The 24,020-nt window shown below is 41.5% G+C and overlaps 1 protein-coding gene across 1 annotated transcript; it reads right to left on the minus strand.

Annotated features, from left to right (window-relative positions):
• Positions 1 to 96: 96 nt before the first annotated feature.
• On the minus strand, positions 97 to 5,075 carry LOC125523062 (alcohol-forming fatty acyl-CoA reductase-like). Its single transcript, XM_048688104.1, has 10 exons — positions 4,961 to 5,075; positions 4,761 to 4,864; positions 4,201 to 4,400; positions 3,609 to 3,709; positions 3,220 to 3,412; positions 2,951 to 3,112; positions 2,760 to 2,841; positions 1,714 to 1,983; positions 1,293 to 1,417; positions 97 to 497 (listed from the first exon to the last, which is right to left on the minus strand). Exons 1-10 carry the CDS (start codon positions 5,037 to 5,039, stop codon positions 311 to 313), a joined length of 1,503 nt encoding a protein of 500 aa, XP_048544061.1. The 5' UTR covers positions 5,040 to 5,075; the 3' UTR covers positions 97 to 310.
• Positions 5,076 to 24,020: the final 18,945 nt, after the last annotated feature.

The raw sequence follows: 24,020 nt of genomic DNA on the forward strand, positions 1-24,020 counted from the left end.
TATGCCGGACGAAACCAATAATTTCACCTTGCATTATTAGTAGGTATAGATACTGTAACTTATGACACACATATTATTATGCTATATGTCGGAACACACCACATGTGTGACATCGCACGAAATATTGTTGAAATATTGTTGGTGGCCATGACACATATAGGCACCTATATTTCATTTATTTACGTTTCAGGTACGTACATGGCAAGCATGAGCATGTGGTGGTACATCAGATATATAAACATTACAACAGATACATACACGACATATATGATTACTATTAGAAATAGAGTTTATTAATATATCTACTCCCCTATGCACTGCCAGCTTTCTTCATCTGATTATTGTTGGAAGCATACATCAGAGCAGCCGGAATGTGTGTGTTGATGAGGTATGAGCCCCATTCGATGCATGCAGGATCACAATCGAACGTGGAGCCATCGTCCAGCTCTTCTGTAGCGGTTATTGCCCACAATTTTTTCATGTTCGTGTCGTCAAAGCTTCATAGGATGGAGAGAAAAGTTAGGTCAGTATCGTAGATGTAAATGAGCATCTAATAAATTTTCCAAGAACAATAACAAATTAGTTTAGCAACGTTCGTATATATCCACCAGCAAAGAAAAACCCATATAAGAAGAAATTTGCTATTTATCGTTGATGTTGCTTGCACATGCATGATGGTTTTCTTTGTGTATCTTATAGTTGATAAGTGGCTTTAATCTATGATGGTAATATTATCTTTATGCGTATCTCAATAGCTATCACAAATACAATATTTTCAATATTCTCAGTAATATGAGGCCCCAATGCACACATGTTTAGACAACACTAGATTTAGGAACATTGCTATACCTTTTCCATTCGTGGAAAGTACTAGCTGGTCCTTGATCATAAATTTTACAAACTTTGGGAAGAAACTTTGTATTGCAAACAATAGAATAATTTTTGCAGCACTACCCTATTATGTCTTAATAGGAAGTACCAACTACCGCTAGCTATGACCAGTTGCAGTGCTGTACTATTCAAAACATAACATAGACATGGAGCAATTAATGCTAGGTTTTGTGAAATGTACCTTTAGGCTTTCCAATCAATAAACATTCAAAGAACTATGTAGAACTAAAAAATTTGTTACCACAAGATTCTTCGCATGTAAGTTCAAGAAACATTCAAAGATATTAAAGCTACCTCTCTGCGAAACGAGGGCCCGAAGAAATTGTTACTATTTTAGACTATAAGAATGAAATAGAGTTAATTCTATTGTGACATACTATAATTAAGTAGAAGATGCTCACCACCCTTTGAAGAATGCATATGGAGCGTACAACTTTGCGATAAGTATCAAGAATTTGTAGCCACGGTTGAGCTTGTTGTAATGTTGGGACAATGAATGTCCAAATACACTCATCACATGGAACGCCTGTATATCACAAAATTACACAAGTCATTACACAATTCACAGTTGTAACATATTGGTACGACTATTCCTTGTAATACCCCATTTAAATGACATGAATGTACAACTTCAAATTTTTTTTGTATCAAAAAATTGTCCCTCTCTTCAATAAATCGACAGATTCCAAGTTGCACTATTGTAACACCAACAAAAAAAACTTTGCTGGAGATTGATCTTTCATATTTTTAACTAGTATTATGAGCATCTTTATAATCATATAGATAAGAGTATACATGACTTCAAAAGAAATTTGTACATACCTCTAGTGCTAGCTTATACCGCAAGATCATGTATAAAGAGAAAAATGTGTATTTTTTGAATAATGTCACCCTTCCATGCTTGACAATCCTCCCATCCTTGGTTACACGAGGATTAGAGTGGAAGTACTCATAGAATGATTCCAGAAAAGTGGAGCCACGCAGTGGGTTCCGATGTCCCGATGTTACATGGTAAATTGCCTGGGTTCCATGCTTCTCCCAATGAAGGGCCATAGCAACCATCAGTGCATTAATCACCATGTCTCCCGGTATCTGTAACATATAGCAATTTTCTAATTAAAGCTAAAACCATAACTGCCATAAGTGTGTGTAAAAGAATATACTAGTTGATTATGATATGAGTGAAATTTATATACTCCCTCCTTTCCTTTATATAAGGTGTATTTGTTTTTTCAAAAGTCAAATAAGTGCATGTTTGACCGGGATTTTAGAAAAATATATCAATATCCACAGTACAAAATTTATATCAGTAGACCCATCATGAAAATTATATTCATATTTTATCTATTAGGCCTCATTCGGCTTGGAGCAAACTAAAACATAGGAATTGGGATCAGTATAGGAATTTGATAGGATGACACTTGCCTCGTTCCTACACATAAAATGAGTTTTGAGTGGATGTGTAGTTTCCTCCAAAAGCACAGGAAATGAGTAGTACTCCTATGAAATTCATGTACGCATTTCCTACAAACCGAATGTATCTATAGGAAATTTTCCTCTAGAATCCTTGTTCCTATGTTTTCCTATGAAATTCTTTCAAACCGAATGAGGCCTTAGGTATTGCATATGTTGTTATTTTATTCTATAATCTTGGAAATCATTTAAATGGTTGACTTGCATGGAAATCAATGCACCTTATATTTTGGAATGGAGGGAGTACAACTCAAGGCATATAGCACGTTCACAAAAAGGACCCAGATATATTAAGAATGATATCTAGGCACTCTATTTGAGGGAAATGTCAGAAAAACGTTGCTTTTGACATGTTTATGCTTTTTTTATTGAATTATGTTTTTTGCAATACTCACCACATCGATTATGACATTACGATTGAAGATGAAACATGAAAGTTTTTGGTCATTGTAGGCTACGTACAACATATCCATTGTCCTGCAACCAAATTGATACAATCTATTAACATGCATGGAATATAACTACTATTGCAGATACGCAAAACCAGTTACAATCACAAAAAAAAACTTAATTTTAATATGGTTACCTACTTCCCTCCGTCCATCCGGGCATTGGCTCCTTGAAAGTGCTAGATATGATGCTTGGCCGGACTATGACAACTGGAAGGTCTCGTCCTAAGGTTCCAAGCAACATCTCCCCCAAGGCCTTTGTGAGTGAATACACGTTAGGCCAACCAAAGTGCCTTGCCCTTGAAAACAATTATCAATTGCAGATGTTACCTATGTTATGTATTACTTCTTGGTCACATCTATGTGTGGAAATTAGTTAAGAAGGTATGTATATTATGTTCCAAACCTTTTCAATCCGAGTTCCTTCATTTTCCTTTTCTCTATCTTATCGTTAGAGAATTGCACCCTGAGTTTTGACTTGACACTCTCAACTAATTTTAACTCAGACTGAATGTCCAAGCTATAATCTTTCCTTAGTGCTTTGCCTGCATCGAGCGGTTTCTCCACTAACAGGCCTTCTTGCTCCCCGGCTACGAAAGCTACTCAACACAAGAACATAATTTTTTGTGGGTATATAATGTTAAGTACACACACACACGCGCGCGCGCGCGCACACACACACACAGAGAGAGAGAGAGAGAGAGAGAGAGAGAGAGAATCTATGATCCAACCACATATATCTTTTATTAATTTAAGAAATATGAGCTGAGCAGCAGGAGCATAGGACATGCTTACCAGTGGAAACATGAAGCAACATTTTGAGATTAGCACACTTCTTTGCTAAATCGCACACGTGGGCAACTCCTAAGGTATTTGATGCTAGAGCGACGTCATATCTGCGCATGGAATATACAAGGAGATATTGAGGGAAAGTCTAAGCCCTATATAACTATACAACAAATGGTGGACATATAATTTTCATGTGGATTATTTCCTAATAAACAAAATTCATCTTATTTATCGATAATTTTCTTATATAGCGGGCACTAGAAAAGGTGACGCACACCTAGAGAACACATTAGAACAATATACATACACTACTCATAGGCCATATGTATTATCTTTTTACTCCATGTATAATTAGATTGCACTTTTTTTATTTAAAAATCTGATGAGGTTTCTAACATTACACAATTAATAGAATGAAACTTTAATCGTTAGTTTTATGCCAACACAATTATGAACATATTTTAGGAAAATAAGTATACTATTTTTTCTCCTGACTAATAGGTACTCTGAAACAGATGGTGCCGTCCGACGATTGAGAAATAAATCCTTCTCAGTCAACTAAAGCATAGGCAATCCTTTTTATATTATACGCGCGCACCTCTCGTAGAAGCTGGTAGTTGCAGCTACACTCACAATGACATGGATCTCTTCATAGATCTGTTCAACCATAGAGTTCCTAAGTGCACAGGTTTCCTTAATGATGTCTCCAGGTAGAGCGGTAATTTTGTTTGTAATAAAAGAGTTGAAATCAGCTCCATGCTTGCTTCGCAGAACATCAAAGAGTTTTGTTCCTACAACCTGTACAGAATATGATGTATAGTAAAGGTTAAATTTGAAAAAATAGCTAAATTCCACAAATAAATTACAGAATATGCTGCAACATCCATATATATCAACAGACTCCATTTTCTTCTTTTAAATATTCCAACATCCAACATCTCTGTTCCATTTTAATTAAAGATGTATTGCAACAAGATTTAACTACGAGAGTGCAGATGAATAGTATTTTTTGTAATGCGAAAATGCTACTCTCTCCGTTCACTTTTGTAAGTCATTTCAGACAACTTAAAATGGGCTATTTTGTACATTGTCTGAAATGTCTTCAAGGTCTTATAAAAGTGAACAGAGGAAGTACTTTGAACTCAGAGGCGAACATACCTCGGTGAGCACACGATTCTCGGCGGATGCGGCGTCAGCCGCGCGCACAATGAGGTAGAGCTTCCTCACATCTGGCTGGACCCTTAGGATCTTCTCCACCAGCACTGCGTTAGACCATACAAGAAAGTATGCGTGCGTTATTGCACAAAAGAGAGAAATCAAGGAGAAACCTATAGAGGCAGGTACTCAAGTGTACGTACTTTTCCCGAGGAAGCCCGTGGAGCCGGTGATTAGGATGCTCCTGTCCTTGAAACACCCGATCACCCCAGCGGCGTCCATGGCTTCCAGGATAACGCAAATCGACGCTCGAATGCAACCTTGACTGCCATTAGTCATGGCTGGGTGCCTGCTATTTATAGGCACGACAACCATTTGCGTGGATGATATTCCTTTCTCTTCAGGGAACGTGGGTGCTTTATGGCCATAGCTTCTTACGAAACGGAATTTAGATACACGCAGGTCTTAGAAGAGAGTAATTTTGACTCAAGGAAAACAGGTAATCGAATGACTTAAGAATTATTCAGTGCAAAGACCATGCTGTATGTTTAATGGTTGGATTTAGTATAAGGACCGTTTCTGTTGAGAGTAATAGAGCTGTGCCGCTGTGGGATACTATGAACAAAGTGTTCCCATGCTACTGTCAGTTTACTGTTCATCCACTATGCTGCGTTTAACTGCCATACTAGTTGGTCTGTGGGTGAAACGGTTGGTTTGTGATGATGGAAATAAGTCGACATTTGTAGTAACGTTGGCAGTTTGTGTTTAGTTTCATTACTACTGCAGTATATCATTTCAGTGTGCTACGTGTGTATGTACGTACTAGCAAAAGGGCCCGTGCGTTGCAACAGGAGAAAAAAAATCATAATCTCCAATGGCCATCACCACATTTTGCTGCATCACCGAGATACACTATCACTCTCAATTTTGTGAAATCATGAAAAAAATTTAAACTCATGCACACAATTGAAATCGTGCACATTTTTCAAATTTGTGAACAGTTTTACAGATTTTCAAACATTCTCTAAAATCAAGAATATTTTTTGAATTCATGAACATTTTTGCAAACACTTTTTTTTCTAGAAAGGGCGAACATTTCTATAATCGACGAGCATTTTTTGGAAATTGGTGGATCAATTTTTTAAATTCACGAACATTTTTTTATTTAACGAACATTTTTTGAAATGTATGATCATTTTTTGAATCAGCGAAAATTTTATGAATCAATAAAGTATTTTGTAGGTCACGAACATTTTTTGAATTTTTGGGATATTTTTCCGTTCATGAATTGTTTTTGAGTTGGAAAACATTTGTTCAATTTCATTAACATTTTTTAGTACATGAACTTTTAAAATATCATGAATATTTGATGATTTTCGGAACATTTGTTTTAAAATTTTGAACACTTTCTGAATAAGAAAACATTTTTTTTACAAAATCGTGAATATTTTTTGAATCCACAAACATTTTATTTAAAAATTCTAACTTTTTAAATTTTCTGAATTTTGTTGATAGTCCCAAATTATTTAAAGTAGAAAAAAAACAGCACAAAGAAATAAGCATTTACTAACTCCAATATCTTTTTCTGTGAGTACTAACTCGTATATCTGTAGATGTGGTTATTGAGCTAGGCCGACAACACTGCTATTTATTTGTGTGCAATTTAGCACCCTCGCAAAAGAAAAGCAATTTAGCAGCAACACACACTCAGTTAGGGGTGGAAACGGATCGGATGCGGATCTGATAGTGCTCTTACCACTTCCATTTCCATATTTTCAAAACGAATACGAATGCGAATACGGATGTTATCGGATATGGATGCGGCTCGGATGTTATTCAAATACGGATACATATCGGATGTTTATTCAATTCGGAACGAATACGAATAATAACAACATATTGCTTAAGTAAAATAGTCAATAGCTATATGACATGAAAAAATAAACTTGTACCATACAATAAGTCAATGATAAATAGGTTTTATGAATAAACACTATTGTAATGCATACTAATTTCTAAGTTTAATCATACAAAGAGTGAACTTTGACCACTTATTTGGCTTTTATGTTGGATAATTGGAATTTTGGGGCTAGAAGTTGGAAAATTACCTGCCATAATCTTATTCGGATACGGATATATCCACTTCCATATCCATATTTGTGTCAATATCTCATACCATTTCCATTTCCATTTTGGTTAAATAAATTCGGATACGGATAATTTCCATTTCCATTTTGGTTCGAATGCGGATGTTTCGGATACGAATAGGCATTTTCTCGAATACGGACATCGGATATTTTGGATTATCCACTACCACTTTCCACCCCTACACTCAGTATTCCTTTTTGACTGTTCCTCTGGTCTCTCGTCAGCGTGAGCCAATGCAGGTTTTTTTGACATAGACAAACCAGCGCAACCTATTTTTTTGAGAAAAACAAACCAGCGCAGCTTTTTTGTTTTTTTAGAACACCAGCGCAGCTGGGAGGCACCGATTGCTAAGGTATAGATAATAGATGTATGTACATGAACATGAGGGAATTGGATAATGTATATCTTTTGCTTACGCTCTTCTGAACTTTGCTATTGTGATATCTATCAGCCAAAATGGTGTCCGGATGGAGTGGCCGCCGTCAAAGAAGTGGATGTTAGTGAGCCCACCGTGCTCTTCTCAATACACTACTAATTAATCCCATGTAGTGTTAGTTTTCAGCTTCAGAGCACGAACAGACAATCGATTTTACTAGTAGAGCCCAATCAGTGGCGGAGCTTACTTCTATGGGAATCAATGTTCTTCAAAGATTGAGCGCTGCCCTTCCCCCGTGACCCTCTTGTGAGCCTTGGCCCTTGGGTGTGTGTTTTTTGATAAAGGGCGTTTTTATTAACTCAAAACGTAGCACCAAGAAAATACAGATCATGATGAGCAACATCCGACTTATGCATAGCTAGGATGCATTCAGCCAAACACAAATAGTCCGAAAGAAAATAAAAAGATGGCATATCGGCACTAGTAGAGTCAAATAAGACCGTCACTATGCCTATGTTAAAGGATGTGATGGGCCGATACGAAGGTTATGCTGTGGGCGGATAAAAATCAAACGCTATTTGAATGATTGACCACGTAGAACTTGCAAACTTGCACTAGAAAAAGAGGTGTCTGATTGTCTCTTCATGTGTACAAAAGCCACACTTGTTGCTTCCATGCTAGTTGCGACGGGCAAGGTTATCTTTGATTAGCACCACTTTCTTTCCAAGATACCACATGAAGATCTTAACTTTCAGTGGAATCTTCGATTTCCAGATTTTCTTGTTATTATCCATTGGGACCTCTAAATGCGTGACCGCACGATACATCGAGTCGACTATGAAGGACCTAGATGCAGTGAGGTTCCAGCGGAACACATCTCGTCCTTGTGTCAGATTAATCGTATCCAATCGGGACAAAAGATGTTGCCATGATACAAGACGGGGGCCAATCAAATCCCGCCTTAAAGAAATATCTAGTGAAAAGGACCAGAACACCTGGGCAAGAGTTTCATTCTTATCGCGAAAAATGCGGTGCAAAGCTGGATATTATTCACGAAGACTAGCATTAATTTTCTAGCCTGATGTCCCCCCAAAAACGAATCTTAGACCCGTCTTTAATCGCGAAAGATCCAAAGCGGAAAATATGTTTCTTTGCTGCCATTAGACCTGCGCAAAAGTGTGAATCCCCAAGCTTCCAGTAAGCCCGAGACACAACTTTTGGTATAGATACTTGTTGCGCAGCAGGGGTTGCCAAACACCATCCTAGTAAGAAGTCTGAACAACCATTTACTAAGTAAGGCATCATTCTTGACTTATAGGTCATGAATGCCAGAGCCACCTTGGTCTTTAGGCCTACAAACCACCCTTCACCTTGGTTGTGCTGCCACCCATGTTGGGTGTGTGTGGTGTCGAGTTGTGCGCTTTGTTTTGTTTGGTCATTGCTTTATCTCTTAATCACGGTGAGAGCCTTTTAAGGAAGTACAAATATGACGGGGCCATGGCCCACCGGCCTTAGGCAAATGGACGAGACTTGCCTGCTCCCCGCGCGTGCTCCCGTCCGTGCTCCTGCGTACGTGGCTTGATTTGATTGAAACAAAATAAGGCCCGGCCTCACCCCTTAAAATCAGGGGGGATGATTAGATTAGAATGAAAAAAGGAAAAAATACAGCCGTAGGATGAAGTGGGAGCACGGATGGGAGCATGGGGAAGGAGCAGGCAAGCCAGATCCTAAGCAAATACCCACTAAATGTCCTTCCTTTCACGTGCAAAATAAATATATTTTTGCCGTGCCATGAGGTTCCGCAAGACCTGGAAGTTGAACTGGAAATTATATTCTTATTACTACACTGATATTACATTCATTTGATTCATACGTGACTGAGAATCATGGTGAAAGGGACACACGTTTTGTATTATATGTGATAGCAAAGCACAAAGATGGAGGCTAGTCCCACCGCAGAGCTCCCGAGGAGACATCAAACCTTGTGAGACACCTTCCTATCTTCTGTCAATTCCCTGTGTTTCTCTGTCGAGATTGTAATGTTGCTCGGATTAGACTTTTCTACTCCTGCCTGAGTGCAGCATGGCATGGAAAAAAATTAACGGCTACCACTTTTTTCGAAAGAGAGCATCAGAAATTTAGACGGAGACATGGTGTCCATGCATTCTTGGGCCCACTTTTTGGAGCATTGCACGGGGGTTTTAATTGGATTGACACACTGGTACGAAAAATCTTCTCTCCCGACTAGCCAGAGTGAGCTGTCGATGCCTTCTGGAGTGACAGCATATGTACGATACAAAGACGTCCAATCTGTTACTGTAGCAAAGGACCAAAACAACGACACACACCGGCGTGAAGTGAGGACCGATGACCGACCATAGGGGTCAATTCCAGCGCACCAGGGTGTAATTGTTTGTAATAGTGATTTGCTAATTTGTTGTGACCAATGGTTGTACGCTGGGAGTTAGCGAAAATTTGCAGAGGAGACAAAAGCTCGAGAAATTTGGAGAAATCACAAAAAAAGGTTGCCGCAAAATGCTGAGAAGTTAGGAATGTTCACGACCTCAGAAGAGAAATAAGGAAGAGTCCAAGAAAATCTGGATTGTTCTATGAAGGCATGTTTCCCACCCTTTTGGAAAGCAACACATCCCCTCGGCGTCATCCCAAACCTGGTTTTCTATAGAAGATTGAACATTTCTCTCCTCAAGTGCAATAAAATTCAAAGTCCGTAAGCACAGATAATTCGAAGGAGAATTAAAGAACATTGAGACTGCGGAAAATTTGACCCACAACCACTGTAATGACTACTGTGACTATGGCTTAAAAGGGCATGATCACATGGCCACAGATGGTTTAAGCGTACAGGTAAAAAGATAAGAATTTTAGGTGCAAAATGCCGAAAATTTTGGCAAATTCACCCAAACTCAGAGAGAAATAAGGAAGGGTCCAAAAAATGTGGAAAATAATAATAATGGAGGCCTATTTCACAAGTGGCATTGACACCAAGATTTGGCAAGCAGAAGGGTCGTGCCGGTGGCCCTTGTTCCTAGTGGAGTCCTACTTGTGAGCTGTGTTGGGATTTTCCCCGCAGAGTAAGGGCGAATCAATATAGTATCTGATAAGTATTTTTCGTGGTGAGAACCAAGGTTTATATCGAACCAGTAGGAGAACCACACAAATCCTAGAGAACAACACCTGCACACAGAAAAGCAAATACTTGCACCAAATGCGCGCAAGAGGGTTGTCTATCCCCTTGATCTCGTTACTTGCAAAGATTAATTCTGATAGGGGTAGATAGATAAAAGGAAAAGTATAATAAAAGGAAAAGTATAATAAAAGGAATATAATTGCAGCAAGGTATTTTTGGTTTTACTAATATGATTAAAGGCGACCCAGGGGCCATAGTTTTCACTAGAGACTTCTCTCTCGAAACAATAGCATATGGTGGTTAGTGTCGGGGAACGTAGCAGAAATTCAAAATTTTCCTACGTGTCACCAAGATCTATCTATGGAGAGACCAGCAACGAGGGGAAGGAGAGTGCATCTACATACCCTTGTAGATCGCTAAGCGGAAGCGTTCAAGAGAACGGGGTTGAAGGAGTCGTACTCGTCGTGATCCAAATCACCGGAGATCCTTAGTGCCGAACGGACGGCACCTCCGCGTTCAACACACGTACAGCCCGGTGACGTCTCCCATGCCTTGATCCAGCAAGGAGAGAGGGAGAGGTTGAGGAAGACTCCATCCAGCAGCAGCACAACGGCGTGGTGGTGGTGGAGGAGCGTGGTACTCCAGCAGGGCTTCGCCAAGCACCGCAAGAGACGAGGAGGGAAGAGGTAGGGCTGCGCCAGGGAGAGATCAAATCATATGTGTTGCAACCCTCATAACCTCAAGTATAGATAGGGGAAGGGGAGGGGCTGCGCCCCCACCTAGGGTTCCCTCCCTAGGGGTGGCGGCAGCCCCCAAAAACCCATCTAGGGTGTGGCCAGGTGGAGGGGGAGAGGGAGGCGCACCAGGGTGGGCCTTATGGCCCATCTGCCCTAGGGTTTGCTCCCTTCCCCTCTTCCTTGAGCCTTGGGCCTTGGTGGGGGGGCGCACCAGCCCACCTGGGGCTGGTCCCCTCCCACACTTGGCCCATGCAGCCCTCCGGAGCTGGTGGCCCCACTTGGTGGACCCCCGGGACCCTCCCGGTGGTCCCGGTACATTACCGATAAACCCCAAAACTTTTCCGGTGACCAAAACAGGACTTCCCATATATAAATCTTTACCTCCGGACCATTCCGAAACTCCTCATGACGTCCGGGATCTCATCCGGGACTCCGAACAACATTCGGTAACCACATACAAACTTCCTTTATAACCCTAGCGTCATCGAACCTTAAGTGTGTAGACCCTACGGGTTCGGGAACCATGCAGACATGACCGAGATGTTCTCCGGTCAATAACCAACAGCGGGATCTGGATACCCATGTTGGCTCCCACATGCTCCACGATGATCTCATCGGATGAACCACGATGTCAAGGACTTAATCAATCCCGTATACAATTCCCTTTGTCTATCGGTACGATACTTGCCCGAGATTCGATCGTCGGTATCCCGATACCTTGCTCAATCTCGTTACCGGCAAGTCTCTTTACTCGTTCCGTAACACATCATGCCATGATCAACTCCTTGATCACATTGTGCACATTATGATGATGTCCTACCGAGTGGGCCCAGAGATACCTCTCCGTCACACGGAGTGACAAATCCCAGTCTCGATTCGTGCCAACCCAACAGACACTTTCGGAGATATCCGTAGTGCACCTTTATAGTCACCCAGTTACGTTGTGACGTTTGGCACACCCAAAGTATTCCTACGGTATCCGGGAGTTGCACAATCTCATGGTCTAAGGAAATGATACTTGACATTAGAAAAGCTTTAGCATACGAACTACATGATCTTGTGCTAGGCTTAGGATTGGGTCTTGTCCATCAGATCATTCTCCTAATGATGTGATCCCGTTATCAACGACATCCAATGTCCATGGTCAGGAAACCGTAACCATCTATTGATCAACGAGCTAGTCAACTAGAGGCTTACTAGGGACATGGTGTTGTCTATGTATCTACACATGTATATGAGTTTCCTATCAATACAATTCTAGCATGGATAATAAACGATTATCATGAACAAGGAAATATAATAATAACCAATTTATTATTGCCTCTAGGGCATATTTCCATCAGTCTCCCACGCTTGCACTAGAGTCAATAATCCAGTTCACATCGATATGTGATTAACACTCAAGGTCACATCCTCATGTGACTAACACCCAAAGAGTTCTGGGTTTGATCATGTTATGCTTGTGAGAGAGGTTATAGTCAACGGGTCTGAACCTTTCAGATCCGTGTGGGCTTTACAAATCTCTATGTCATCTCCTAGATGCAGCTACCACGTTCTATTTGGAGCTATTCCAAATAACTGTTCTACTATACGAATCCAGTTTACTACTCAGAATAATCTGGATTAGTGTCAAAGTTTGCATCGGCGTAACCCTTTACGACGAACTCTTTTACCACCTCCATAATCGAGAAAATTCCTTAGTCCACTAGTTACTAAGGATAACTTTGACCGCTGTCCTGTGATCCATTCTTGGATCACTCTTGCACCCCTTGACTGACTCATGGCAAGGCACATTTCAGGTGCGGTACACAGCATAGCATACTGTAGAGCCTACGTCTTAAGCATAGGGGACGACCTTCGTCCTTTCTCTCTATTCTGCCGTGGTCGAGCTTTAAGTCTTAACTTCATACCTTACAACTCAGGCAAGAACTCCTTCTTTGACTGATCCATCTTGAACACCTTCAAGATCATGTCAAGGTATGTGCTCATTTGAAAGTACCATTAAGCGTTTTGATCTATCCTTATAGATCTTGATGCTCAATGTTCAAGTAGCTTAATCTAGGCTTTCCATTGAAAAACACTGTTCAAATAACTCTGCATGCTTTCCAGAAATTCTACATCATTTCCGATCAACAATATGTTAACAACATATACTCATCAGAAATTCTATAGTGCTCCCACTCACTTCTTTGGAAATACAAGTTTCTCATAAACTTTGTATACACCCAAAACTTTGATCATCTCATCAAAGCATACATTCCAACTCCGAGATGCTTACTCCAGTCCTTAGAAGGATTGCTGGAGCTTTGCATACTTGTTAGCATCTTTCAGGATTGACAAAACCTTCCGGTTGTATCACATACAACCTTTCCTAAAAATCGTCGAGGAAACAATGTTTTGACATCCTATCTGCAAGATTTCATAAATAATGCAGTAATCGCTAATATAATTCTAACAGACTCTTAGCATCGCTACGAGTGAGAAAGTCTCATCATAGTCAACTCCTTGAACTTGTCGGGAAACATCTTAACGACAAGTCAAGCTTTCTTAATGGTGATACTTACCATCATTGTCCGTCTTCCTTTTAAAATCCATATGTACCTAACAGCCTTACGACCATCAAGTAGTTCTTCCAAAGTCTACACTTTGTTTTCATATATGGATCCTCTCTCGGATTATATGGCCTCGAGCCATTTTGGAATCCAGGCCCACCATCGCTTCTCCATAGCTCGTAGGTTCATTATTTTCTAGCAACATGACTTCCAAGACAGGATTACATACCACTATAAAGTAGTACGAATCCTTGTCATCCCACGAGGTTTGGTAGTGACTTGATCTGAAGTTTCATGATCACTATCATAAGCTTCCACTTCAATTGGTGTAGGTGCCACAGGAACAACTCCCTGTGCCCTGCCACACACTAGTTGAAGAGACGGCTCAATAACCTCATCAAGTCTCCACCATCCTCCCACTCAATTCTTTCGAGAGAAACCTTTTCCTCGAGAAAGGACCCGATTCTAGAAACAATCCCTTATTGCTTTCGGATCTGAGACAGGAGGTATACCCAACTGTTTTGGGTGTCCTATGAAGATGCATTTATCCGCTTTGGGTTCGAGCTTATCAGCCTGAAACTTTTTCACATAAGCGTCGCAGCCCCAAACTTTTAAGAAATGATAGCTTAGGTTTCTCTAAACCATAGTTCATACGGTGTCATCTCATCGGAATTACGTGGTGCCCTATTTAAAGTGAATGTGGTTGTCTCTAATGCCTAACCCATAAACTATCGTGGTAATTCGATAAGAGACATCATGGTATGCATCATATCCAATAGGGTGCAGTTATGATGTTCGGACACACCATCATACTATGGTGTTTCAGGCTGTATTAGTTGTGAAACAATTTCCACAATGTCTTAATTCTATGCCAAACTCGTAATTCAGATATTCATCTCTATGATCATATCATAGATATTTTATCCTCTTGTCACGACGATCTTTCAACTTCACCCTGAAATTACTTGAACCTTTCAATAATTCAGACTCGTGATTCATCAAGTAAATATACTCAACATCTACTCAAATCATCTGTGAAGTAAGAACATAACGATATCCACTACACGCCTCAGCACTCATTGGACTGCACACATCAAAATGTATTACTTCCAACAAGTTGCTTTCTAGTTCCATTTTACTGAAAATGAGGCTTTCAGTCATCTTGCGCATGTGGTATGATTTGCATGTCTCAAGTGATTCAAAATCAAGTGAGTCCAAACGGTCCATTTACATGGAGTTTCTTCATGCATATACACTAATAGACATGGTTCGCATGTCTCAAACTTTTCAAGACGAGTGAGCCCAAAGATCCATTAACATGGAGCTTCTTCATGCGTTTTATACCGATATGACTTACGTGGCAGTGCCACAAGTAGGTTGTACTATCATTACTATCTTATATCTTTTGGCATGAACATGTGTATCACCACGATCGAGATTCAATAAACCATTCATTTTAGGTGCAAGACCATTGAAGGTATTATTCAAATAAACAGAGTAACCATTATTCTCCTTAAATGAATAACCGTATTGTGATAGACATAATCCAATCATGTCTATGCTCAACGCAAACACCAATCTCGATGGTAGAGGGAGCGTGCGATGCTTGATCACATCAAGCTTGGAAAAACTTCCAACACATATTGCCAGCTCACCTTTAGCTAGTCTCTGTTTACTCCGCAGCCTTTTATTTCGAGTTTACTAACATTTAGCAACCGAACCGGTATCTAATACCATGGTGCTACTAGGAGTACTAGTAAAGTACACATTAACACAATGTATATCCAATATACTTCTATCGACCTTGCCAGTCTTCTCATCTACCAAGTATCTAGGGTAATTCTGCTCCAGTGGCTGTTCCCCTTTTTACAAAAGCACTTAGTCTCGGGTTTGGGTTCAACCTTGGGTTTCTTCACTAGAGCAGCAGCTGATTTGCCGTTTCATGAAGTATCCCTTTTTGCCGTTGCCCTTCTTGAAACTAGTGGTTTCACAAACCATCAACAATTGATGCTCCTTCTTGATTTCTACTTTTGTGGTGTCAAACATCGCGAATATCTCAAGGATCATCATATATGTCCCTGATATATTATAGTTCATCACGAAGCTCTAGCAGCTTGGTGGTAATGACTTCGGAGAAACATCACTATCTCATCTGGAAGATCAACTCCCACTCGATTCAAATGATTGTTGTACTCAGACAATCTGAGCACAAGCTCAACAATTGAGCTTTTCTCCCTTAGTTTGCAGGCTAAGAAAATCGTCGGAGGTCTTATACCTCTTGATGTGGGCACGAGCCTGAAATCCCAATTTCAGCCCTCGAAACATCTCATATGTTTCGCGACGTTTTAAAACGTCTTCGGTGCCTCAACTCTAAACCGTTTAACTGAACTATCACGTAGTTATCAAAATGTGTATGTCAGATGTTCGCAACATCCACAGACGACGTTCGAGGTCCAGCACACTGAGCGGTGCATTAAGGACATAAGCCTTCTATGAAGCAATGAGGACAATCCTCAGTTTACGGACCTAGTCCGCATAATTGCTACTATCAACTTTCAACTAAATTTATTCTAGGAACATATCTAAACAGTAGAACTGAAGCGCGAGCTACGACATAATTTGCGAAGACCTTTTGACTATGTTCAGGATAATTAAGTTCATCTTATGAACTCCCACTCAGATAGACATCCCTCTAGTCATCTAAGTGATTACATGATCCGAGTCAACTAGGCCGTGTCCGATCATCACGTGAGATAGACTAGTCAACATCGGTGAACATCTTCATGTTGATCGTATCTTCTATACGACTCATGCTCAACCTTTCGGTCTCTTGTGTTCCGAGGCCATGTCTGTACATGCTAGGCTCATCAACACCCGTTGTATTCGAACGTAAGAATCTATCACACCCGATCATCACGTGGTGCTTCGAAATGACGAACTTTCGCAATGGTGCACAGTTAGGGGGAACACCTTCTTGAAATTTTAATGAGTGATCATCTTATTTACTACGTCGTTCTAAGCAAATAAGATGTATAAACATGATAAACATCACATGCAATGAAAAAGTGACATGATATGGCCAATATCATATTGCTCCTTTTGATCTCCATCTTCGGGGCTCCATGATCATCATCGTCACCGGCATGACACCATGATCTCCATCATCATGATCTCCATCATCGTGTCTTCATGAAGTTGTCTCGCCAACTATTACTTCTAGTACTACAGCTAACGGTTAGCAATAAAGTAAAGTAATTACATGACGTTTATGTTGACAGGCAGGTCATAAATAAATTAAGACAACTCCTATGGCTCCTGCCGGTTGTCATACTCATCGACATGCAAGTCGTGATTCCTATTACAAGAACATGATCAATCTCATACATCACATATCATTCATCACATTCTTCTTGGCCATATCACATCACATAGCATACCCTGCAAAAACAAGTTAGACGTCCTCTAATTGTTGTTTGCATGTTTTACGTGGCTGCTATGGGTTTCTAGCAAGAACGTTTCTTACCTATGCAAAACCACAACGTGATATGCCAATTGCTATTTACCCTTCATAAGGACCCTTTTCATTGAATCCGATCCGACTAAAGTGGGAGAGACAGACACCCGCCAGCCACCTTATGCAACTAGTGCATGTTAGTCGGTGGAACCGGTCTCACGTAAGCGTACGTGTAAGGTTGGTCCGGGCCGCTTCATCCCACAATGCCGCCGAATCAAGATTGGACTAGTAACGGTAAGCATATTGAACAAAATCAACGCCCACAACTACTTTGTGTTCTACTCGTGCATAGAATCTACGCAATAGACCTAGCTCATGATGCCACTATCGGGGAACGTAGCAGAAATTCAAAATTTTCCTATGGAGAGACCAGCAACGACGGGAAGGAGAGTGCATCTACATACCCTTGTAGATCGCTAAGCGGAAGCGTTCAAGAGAACGGGGTTGAAGGAGTCGTTCTCGTCATGATCCAAATCACCGGAGATCCTAGTGCCGAACGGACGGCACCTCCGCGTTCAACACACGTACAGCCCGGTGACGTCTCCCATGCCTTGATCCAGCAAGGAGAGAGGGAGAGGTTGAGGAAGACTCCATCCAGCAGCAGCACAATGGCGTGGTGGTGGTGGAGGAGCGTGGTACTCCAGCAGGGCTTCGCCAAGCACCGCAAGAGACGAGGAGGGAAGAGGTAGGGCTGCGCCAGGGAGAGATCAAATCATATGTGTTGCAACCCTCATAACCTCAAGTATATATAGGGGAAGGGGAGGGGCTGCGCCCCCACCTAGGGTTCCCTCCCTAGGGGTGGCGGCAGCCCCCAAAAACCCATCTAGGGTGCGGCCAGGTGGAGGGGGGAGAGGGAGGCACACCAGGGTGGGCCTTAGGGCCCATCTGCCCTAGGGTTTGCCCCCTTCCCCTCTTCCTTGAGCCTTGGGCCTTGGTGGGGGGGCACACTGAAGGAAATATGCCCTAGAGGCAATAATAAAGTTATTATTTATTTCCTTATATCATGATAAATGTTTATTATTCATGCTAGAATTGTATTAACCAGAAACATAATACATGTGTGAATACATAGACAAACAGAGTGTCACTAGTATGCCTCTACTTGACTAGCTCGTTAATCAAAGATGGTTATGTTTCCTAACCATGAACAAAGAGTTGTCATTTGATTAACGGGATCACATCATTAGTTGAATGATCTGATTGACATGACCCATTCCATTAGCTTAACATCCGATCGTTTAGTATGTTGCTATTGCTTTCTTCATGACTTATACATGTTCCTATGACTATGAGATTATGCAACTCCCGTTTGCCGGAGGAACACTTTGTGTGCTACCAAACGTCACAACGTAAATAGGTGATTATAAAGGTGCTCTACAGGTGTCTCCAAAGGTAGATGTTGGGTTGGCGTATTTCGAGATTAGGATTTGTCACTCCGATTATCGGAGAGGTATCTCTGGGCCCTCTCGGTAATGCACATCACATAAGCCTTGCAAGCATTGCAACTAATGAGTTAGTTGCGGGATGATGTATTACAGAACGAGTAAAGAGACTTGCTGGTAACAAGATTGAACTAGGTATTGGATACCGACGATCGAATCTCGGGCAAGTAACATACCGATGACAAAGGGAACAACGTATGTTGTTATGCGGTCTGACCGATAAAGATCTTCGTAGAATATGTAGGAGCCAATATGGGCATCCAGGTCCCGCTATTGGTTATTGACCGGAGACGAGTCTCGGTCATGTCTACATTGTTCTCGAACCGTAGGGTCCGCACGCTTAAGGTTTCAATGACAGTTATATTATGAGTTTATGAGTTTTTGATGTACCGAAGGTGTTCGGAGTCCCGGATGTGATCACGGACATGACGAGGAGTCTCGAAATGGTCGAGACATAAAGATTGATATATTGGAAGCCTATGTTTGGATATCGGAAGTGTTCCGGGTGAAATCGGGATTTTACCGAAGTACCGGGAGGTTACCGGAACCCCCCGGGAACTATAAGGGCCTTAGTGGGCTTTAGTGGAAAGGAGAAAGGGGCAGCCCAAGGTGGCCGCGCGCCTTCCCCCTCCCCTAGTCCTATTAGGACTAGGAGAGGTGGCCGGCCCCCCTCTCTCTCTTTCCCCCCCTTAAGGAATCCTATTCCAACTAGGATTGGGGGGGGGATCCTACTCCCAGAGGGAGTAGGACTCTCCTGGCGCGCCCTCCTTGGCCAGCCAGCCCCTCCCCCTTGGCTCCTTTATATACGGAGGCAGGGGGCACGTCTAGACACACAAGTTGATCATTGAGATCGTTCCTTAGCCGTGTGCGGTGCCCCCTGCCACCATATTCCACCTCGATCATATTGCAGCAGTGCTTAGGCAAAGCCCTGCGACAGTAGAACATCAAGATCGTCACCACGCCGTCGTGCTGACGGAACTCCTCCCCGACGCTTTGCTGGATCGGAGCACGGGGATCGTCATCGAGCTGTACGTGTGCTAAGAACTCGGAGGTGCCGGAGTAACGGTGCTTGGATCGGTCGGATCGGGAAGACGTACGACTACTTCCTCTACGTTGTGTCAACGCTTCCGCAGTCGGTCTGCGTGGGTACGTAGACAACACTCTCCCCTCTCGTTGCTGTGCATCACCATGATCTTGCGTGTGCGTAGGAAAATTTTGAAATTACTACGTTCCCCAACAGTGGCATCCAAGCCTAGGTTTTATGGTTTGATGTTATATGCACGAGTAGAACACAGGTGAGTTGTGGGCGATATAAGTCATACTGCCTACCAGCATGTCATACTTTGGTTCGGCGGTATTGTTGGACGAGACGACCCGGACCAACATTACGCGTACGCTTACGCGAGACCGGTTCCCCCGACGTGCTTTGCACATAGGTGGCTTGCGGGCGACTGTCTCTCCAACTTTAGTTGAACCGAGTGTGGCTACGCCCGGTCCTTGCGAAGGTTAAAACAGAGTCAAATTGACAAACTATCGTTGTGGTTTTGATGCGTAGGTGAGATTGGTTCTTGCTTAAGCCCGTAGCAGCCACGTAAAACTTGCAACAACAAAGTAGAGGACGTCTAACTTGTTTTTGCAGGGCATGTTGTGATGTGATATGGTCAAGGCATGATGCTGAATTTTATTGTATGAGATGATCATGTTTTGTAACCGAGTTATCGGCAACTGGCAGGAGCCATATGGTTGTCGCTTTATTCTATGCAATGCAATCGCGCTGTAATGCTTTACTTTATCACTAAGCGGTAGCGATAGTCGTGGAAGCATAAGATTGGCGAGACGACAACGATGCTACGATGGAGATCAAGGTGTCGCGCCGATGACGATGGTGATCATGACGGTGCTTCGGAGATGGAGATCACAAGCACAAGATGATGATGGCCATATCATATCACTTATATTGATTGCATGTGATGTTTATCTTTTTATGCATCTTATCTTGCTTTGATTGACGGTAGCATTATAAGATGATCTCTCACTAAATTATCAAGAAGTGTTCTCCCTGAGTATGCACCGTTGCCAAAGTTCGTCGTGCCCAGACACCACGTGATGATCGGGTGTGATAAGCTCTACGTCCATCTACAACGGGTGCAAGCCAGTTTTGCACACGCAGAATACTCAGGTTAAACTTGACGAGCCTAGCATATGCAGATATGGCCTCGGAACACTGAGACCGAAAGGTCGAGCGTGAATCATATAGTAGATATGATCAACATAGTGATGTTCACCACTGAAAACTACTCCGTTTCACGTGATGATCGGTTATGGTTTAGTTGATTTGGATCACGTGATCACTTAGAGGATTAGAGGGATGTCTATCTAAGTGGGAGTTCTTAAGTAATATGATTAATTGAACTTAAATTTATCATGAACTTAGTCCTGGTAGTATTAGCATATCTATGTTGTAGATCAATAGCTCGCGTTGTTGCTTCCCTATGTTTATTTTGATATGTTCCTAGAGAAAATTGTGTTGAAAGATGTTAGTAGCAATGATGCGGATTGGATCCGTGATCTGAGGTTTATCCTCATTGCTGCACAGAGGAATTATGTCCTTGATGCACCGCTAGGTGACAGACCTATTGCAGGAGCAGATACAGACGTTATGAACGTTTGGCTAGCTAAATATGATGACTACTTGATAGTTTAGTGCACCATGCTTAACGGCTTAGAATCGGGACTTCAAAGACGTTTTGAACGTCATGGACCATATGAGATGTTCCAGGAGTTGAAGTTAATATTTCAAGCAAATACCTGAGTTGAGAGATATGAAATCTCCAACAAGTTCTATAGCAAAAAGATGGAGGAGAATCGCTCAACTAGTGAGCATGTGCTCAGATTGTCTGGGTACTACAATCGCTTGAATCAAGTGGGAGTTAATCTTCCAGATAAGATAGTGATTGACAGAATTCTCTAGTCACCATCACCAAGTTAGTATAACTTCGTGATGAACTATAGTATGCAAGGGATGACGAAAACGAATCCCGAGCTTTTCATGATGATGAAATCGATGAAGGTAGAAATCAAGAAAGAGCATCAAGTGTTGATGGTTGACAAGATCACTAGTTTCAAGAAAAGGGCAAAGGGAAAAAGGGGAACTTCAAGAAAAACAGCAAGCAAGTTGCTGCTCGAGTGAAGAAGCCCAAGTCTGGTCCTAAGCCTGAGACTAAGTGCTTCTACTGCAAAGGGACTGGTCACTGGAAGCGGAACTACCCCAAGTGATTGGCGGATAAGAAGGATGGCAAAGTGAACATAAGTATATTTGATATACATGTTATTGATGTGTACTTTACTAGTGTTTATAGCAACCCCTCAGTATTTGATGCTAGTTCAGTTGCTAAGAGTAGTAACTTGAAACGGGAGTTGCAGAATGAACAGAGACTAGTTAAGGGTGAAGTGACGATGTGTGTTGGAAGTGGTTCCAAGATTGATATGATCATCATCGCAAACTCCCTATACTTTCGGGATTAGTGTTGAACCTAAATAAGTGTTATTTGGTGTTTGCGTTGAGCATGAATATGATTTGATCATGTTTATTGTAATACGGTTATTCATTTAAGTAAAAGAATAAATTGTTGTTCTGTTTACATGAATAAAACCTTATATGGTTACACACCCAATGAAAATAGTTCATTGGATCTTGATCTTAGTGATACACATATTCATAATATTGAAACCAAAAGATGCGAAGTTAATAATGATAGTGCAACTTATTTGTGGCACTGCCGTTTAGGTCATATTGGTGTAAAGCGCATGAAGAAACTCCATGCTGATGGGATTTTGGAATCACCTGATTATGAATCACTTGATGCTTGCGAACCATGCCTTATGGGCAAGATGACTAAAACGCCGTTCTCCGGAACAATGAAGCAAGCAACAGATTTGTTGGAAATCATACATACTGATGTATGTGGTCCAATGAATATTAAGGCTTACAGTAGGTATCATTATTTTCTGACCTTCACAAGATGATTTGAGCAGATATGGGGATATCTACTTGATGAAACATAAGTCTGAAACATTTGAACAGTTCAAAGAATTTCAGAGTGAAGTGGAAAATCATCGTGACAAGAAAATAAAAGTTTCTACAATATGATCGCAGAGGTAAAATATTTGAGTTACGAGTTTGGTCTTCAGTTAAAACAATGTGAAATAGTTTCACTACTCACGCCACCTGAAACACCACAGCATAATGGTGTGTGCGAACGTCATAACCGTACTCTATTGGATATAGTGCAATCTATGATGTATCTTACCGATCTACCACTATCGTTTTGGGGTTATGCATTAGAGACAGCTGCATTCACGTTAAATAGGGCACCATCAAAATCCGTTGAGACGACGCCTTATGAACTGTGGTTTGGCAAGAAACCAAAGTTGTCGTTTCTTAAAGTTTGGGGTTGTGATGCTTATGTGAAAAAGTTTCATCCTGATAAGCTCAATCCCAAATCGGAAAAGTGCGTCTTCATAGGATACCCTAAAGAAAATGTTGGGTACACCTTCTATCACAGATCCGAAGGCAAGATATTCATTGCTGAGAATGGATCCTTTCCAGAGAAGGAGTTTCTCTCGAAAGAAGTGAGTGGGAGGAAAGTAGAAAACTTGATAAGGTAATTGTACCTTCTCCCTTATTGGAAAGTAGTTCATCATAAAAATCTTTTCTTGTGACTACTACACCAATTAGTGAGGAAGCTAATGATGATGATCATGTAACTTCAGATCAAGTTACTACCGAATCTCGTAGGTAAACCAGAGTGAGATCCGCACCAGAGTGGTACGGTAATCCTGTTCTGGAGGTCATGTTACTTGACCATGACGAACCTACGAACTATGAGGAAGCGATGATGAGCCCAGATTCCGCAAAATGGTTTGAGGCCATGAAATCTGAGATATGATCCATGTATGAGAACAAAGTTTGGACTTTGGTTGACTTGCCCGATGATCGGCAAGCAATTGAGAATAAATGGATCTTCAAGAGGAAGACGGACGCTGATAGTAGTGTTACTATCTACAAAGCTAGAATTGTCGCAAAAAGTTTTCGACAAGTTCAAGGTGTTGACTACGATGAGAGCTTCTCACTCGTATCTATGCTTGAGTCTGTCCGAATCATGTTAGTAATTGCCGCATTTTATGAAATCTGGCAAATGGATAAACAAAACTGCATTCCTTAATGGATTTATTAAAGAAGAGTTGTATATGATGCAAAGAAGGTTTTGTCAATCCGAAAGGTGCTAACAAAATGTGCAAAGCTCCAGCGATCCATCTGTGGACTGGTGCAAGCATCTCGGAGTT

The sequence above is a fragment of the Triticum urartu genome, chromosome 7, assembly GCF_003073215.2.
Source record: "Triticum urartu cultivar G1812 chromosome 7, Tu2.1, whole genome shotgun sequence".
NCBI lineage: Eukaryota > Viridiplantae > Streptophyta > Magnoliopsida > Poales > Poaceae > Triticum > Triticum urartu.

Excerpts from the sequence above, each read along its gene's own strand:
- LOC125523062 (XM_048688104.1), bottom strand. The coding sequence starts at position 5,039 with ATGGACGCCGCTGGGGTGATCGGGTGTTTCAAGGACAGGAGCATCCTA. Across the intron at positions 4,401-4,760 it reads AGAATCGTGTGCTCACCGAG|GTTGTAGGAACAAAACTCTT; the intron begins GTATGTTCGCCT and ends TATTCTGTACAG. Across the intron at positions 3,113-3,219 it reads AAGGAACTCGGATTGAAAAG|GGCAAGGCACTTTGGTTGGC; the intron begins GTTTGGAACATA and ends ATTGTTTTCAAG.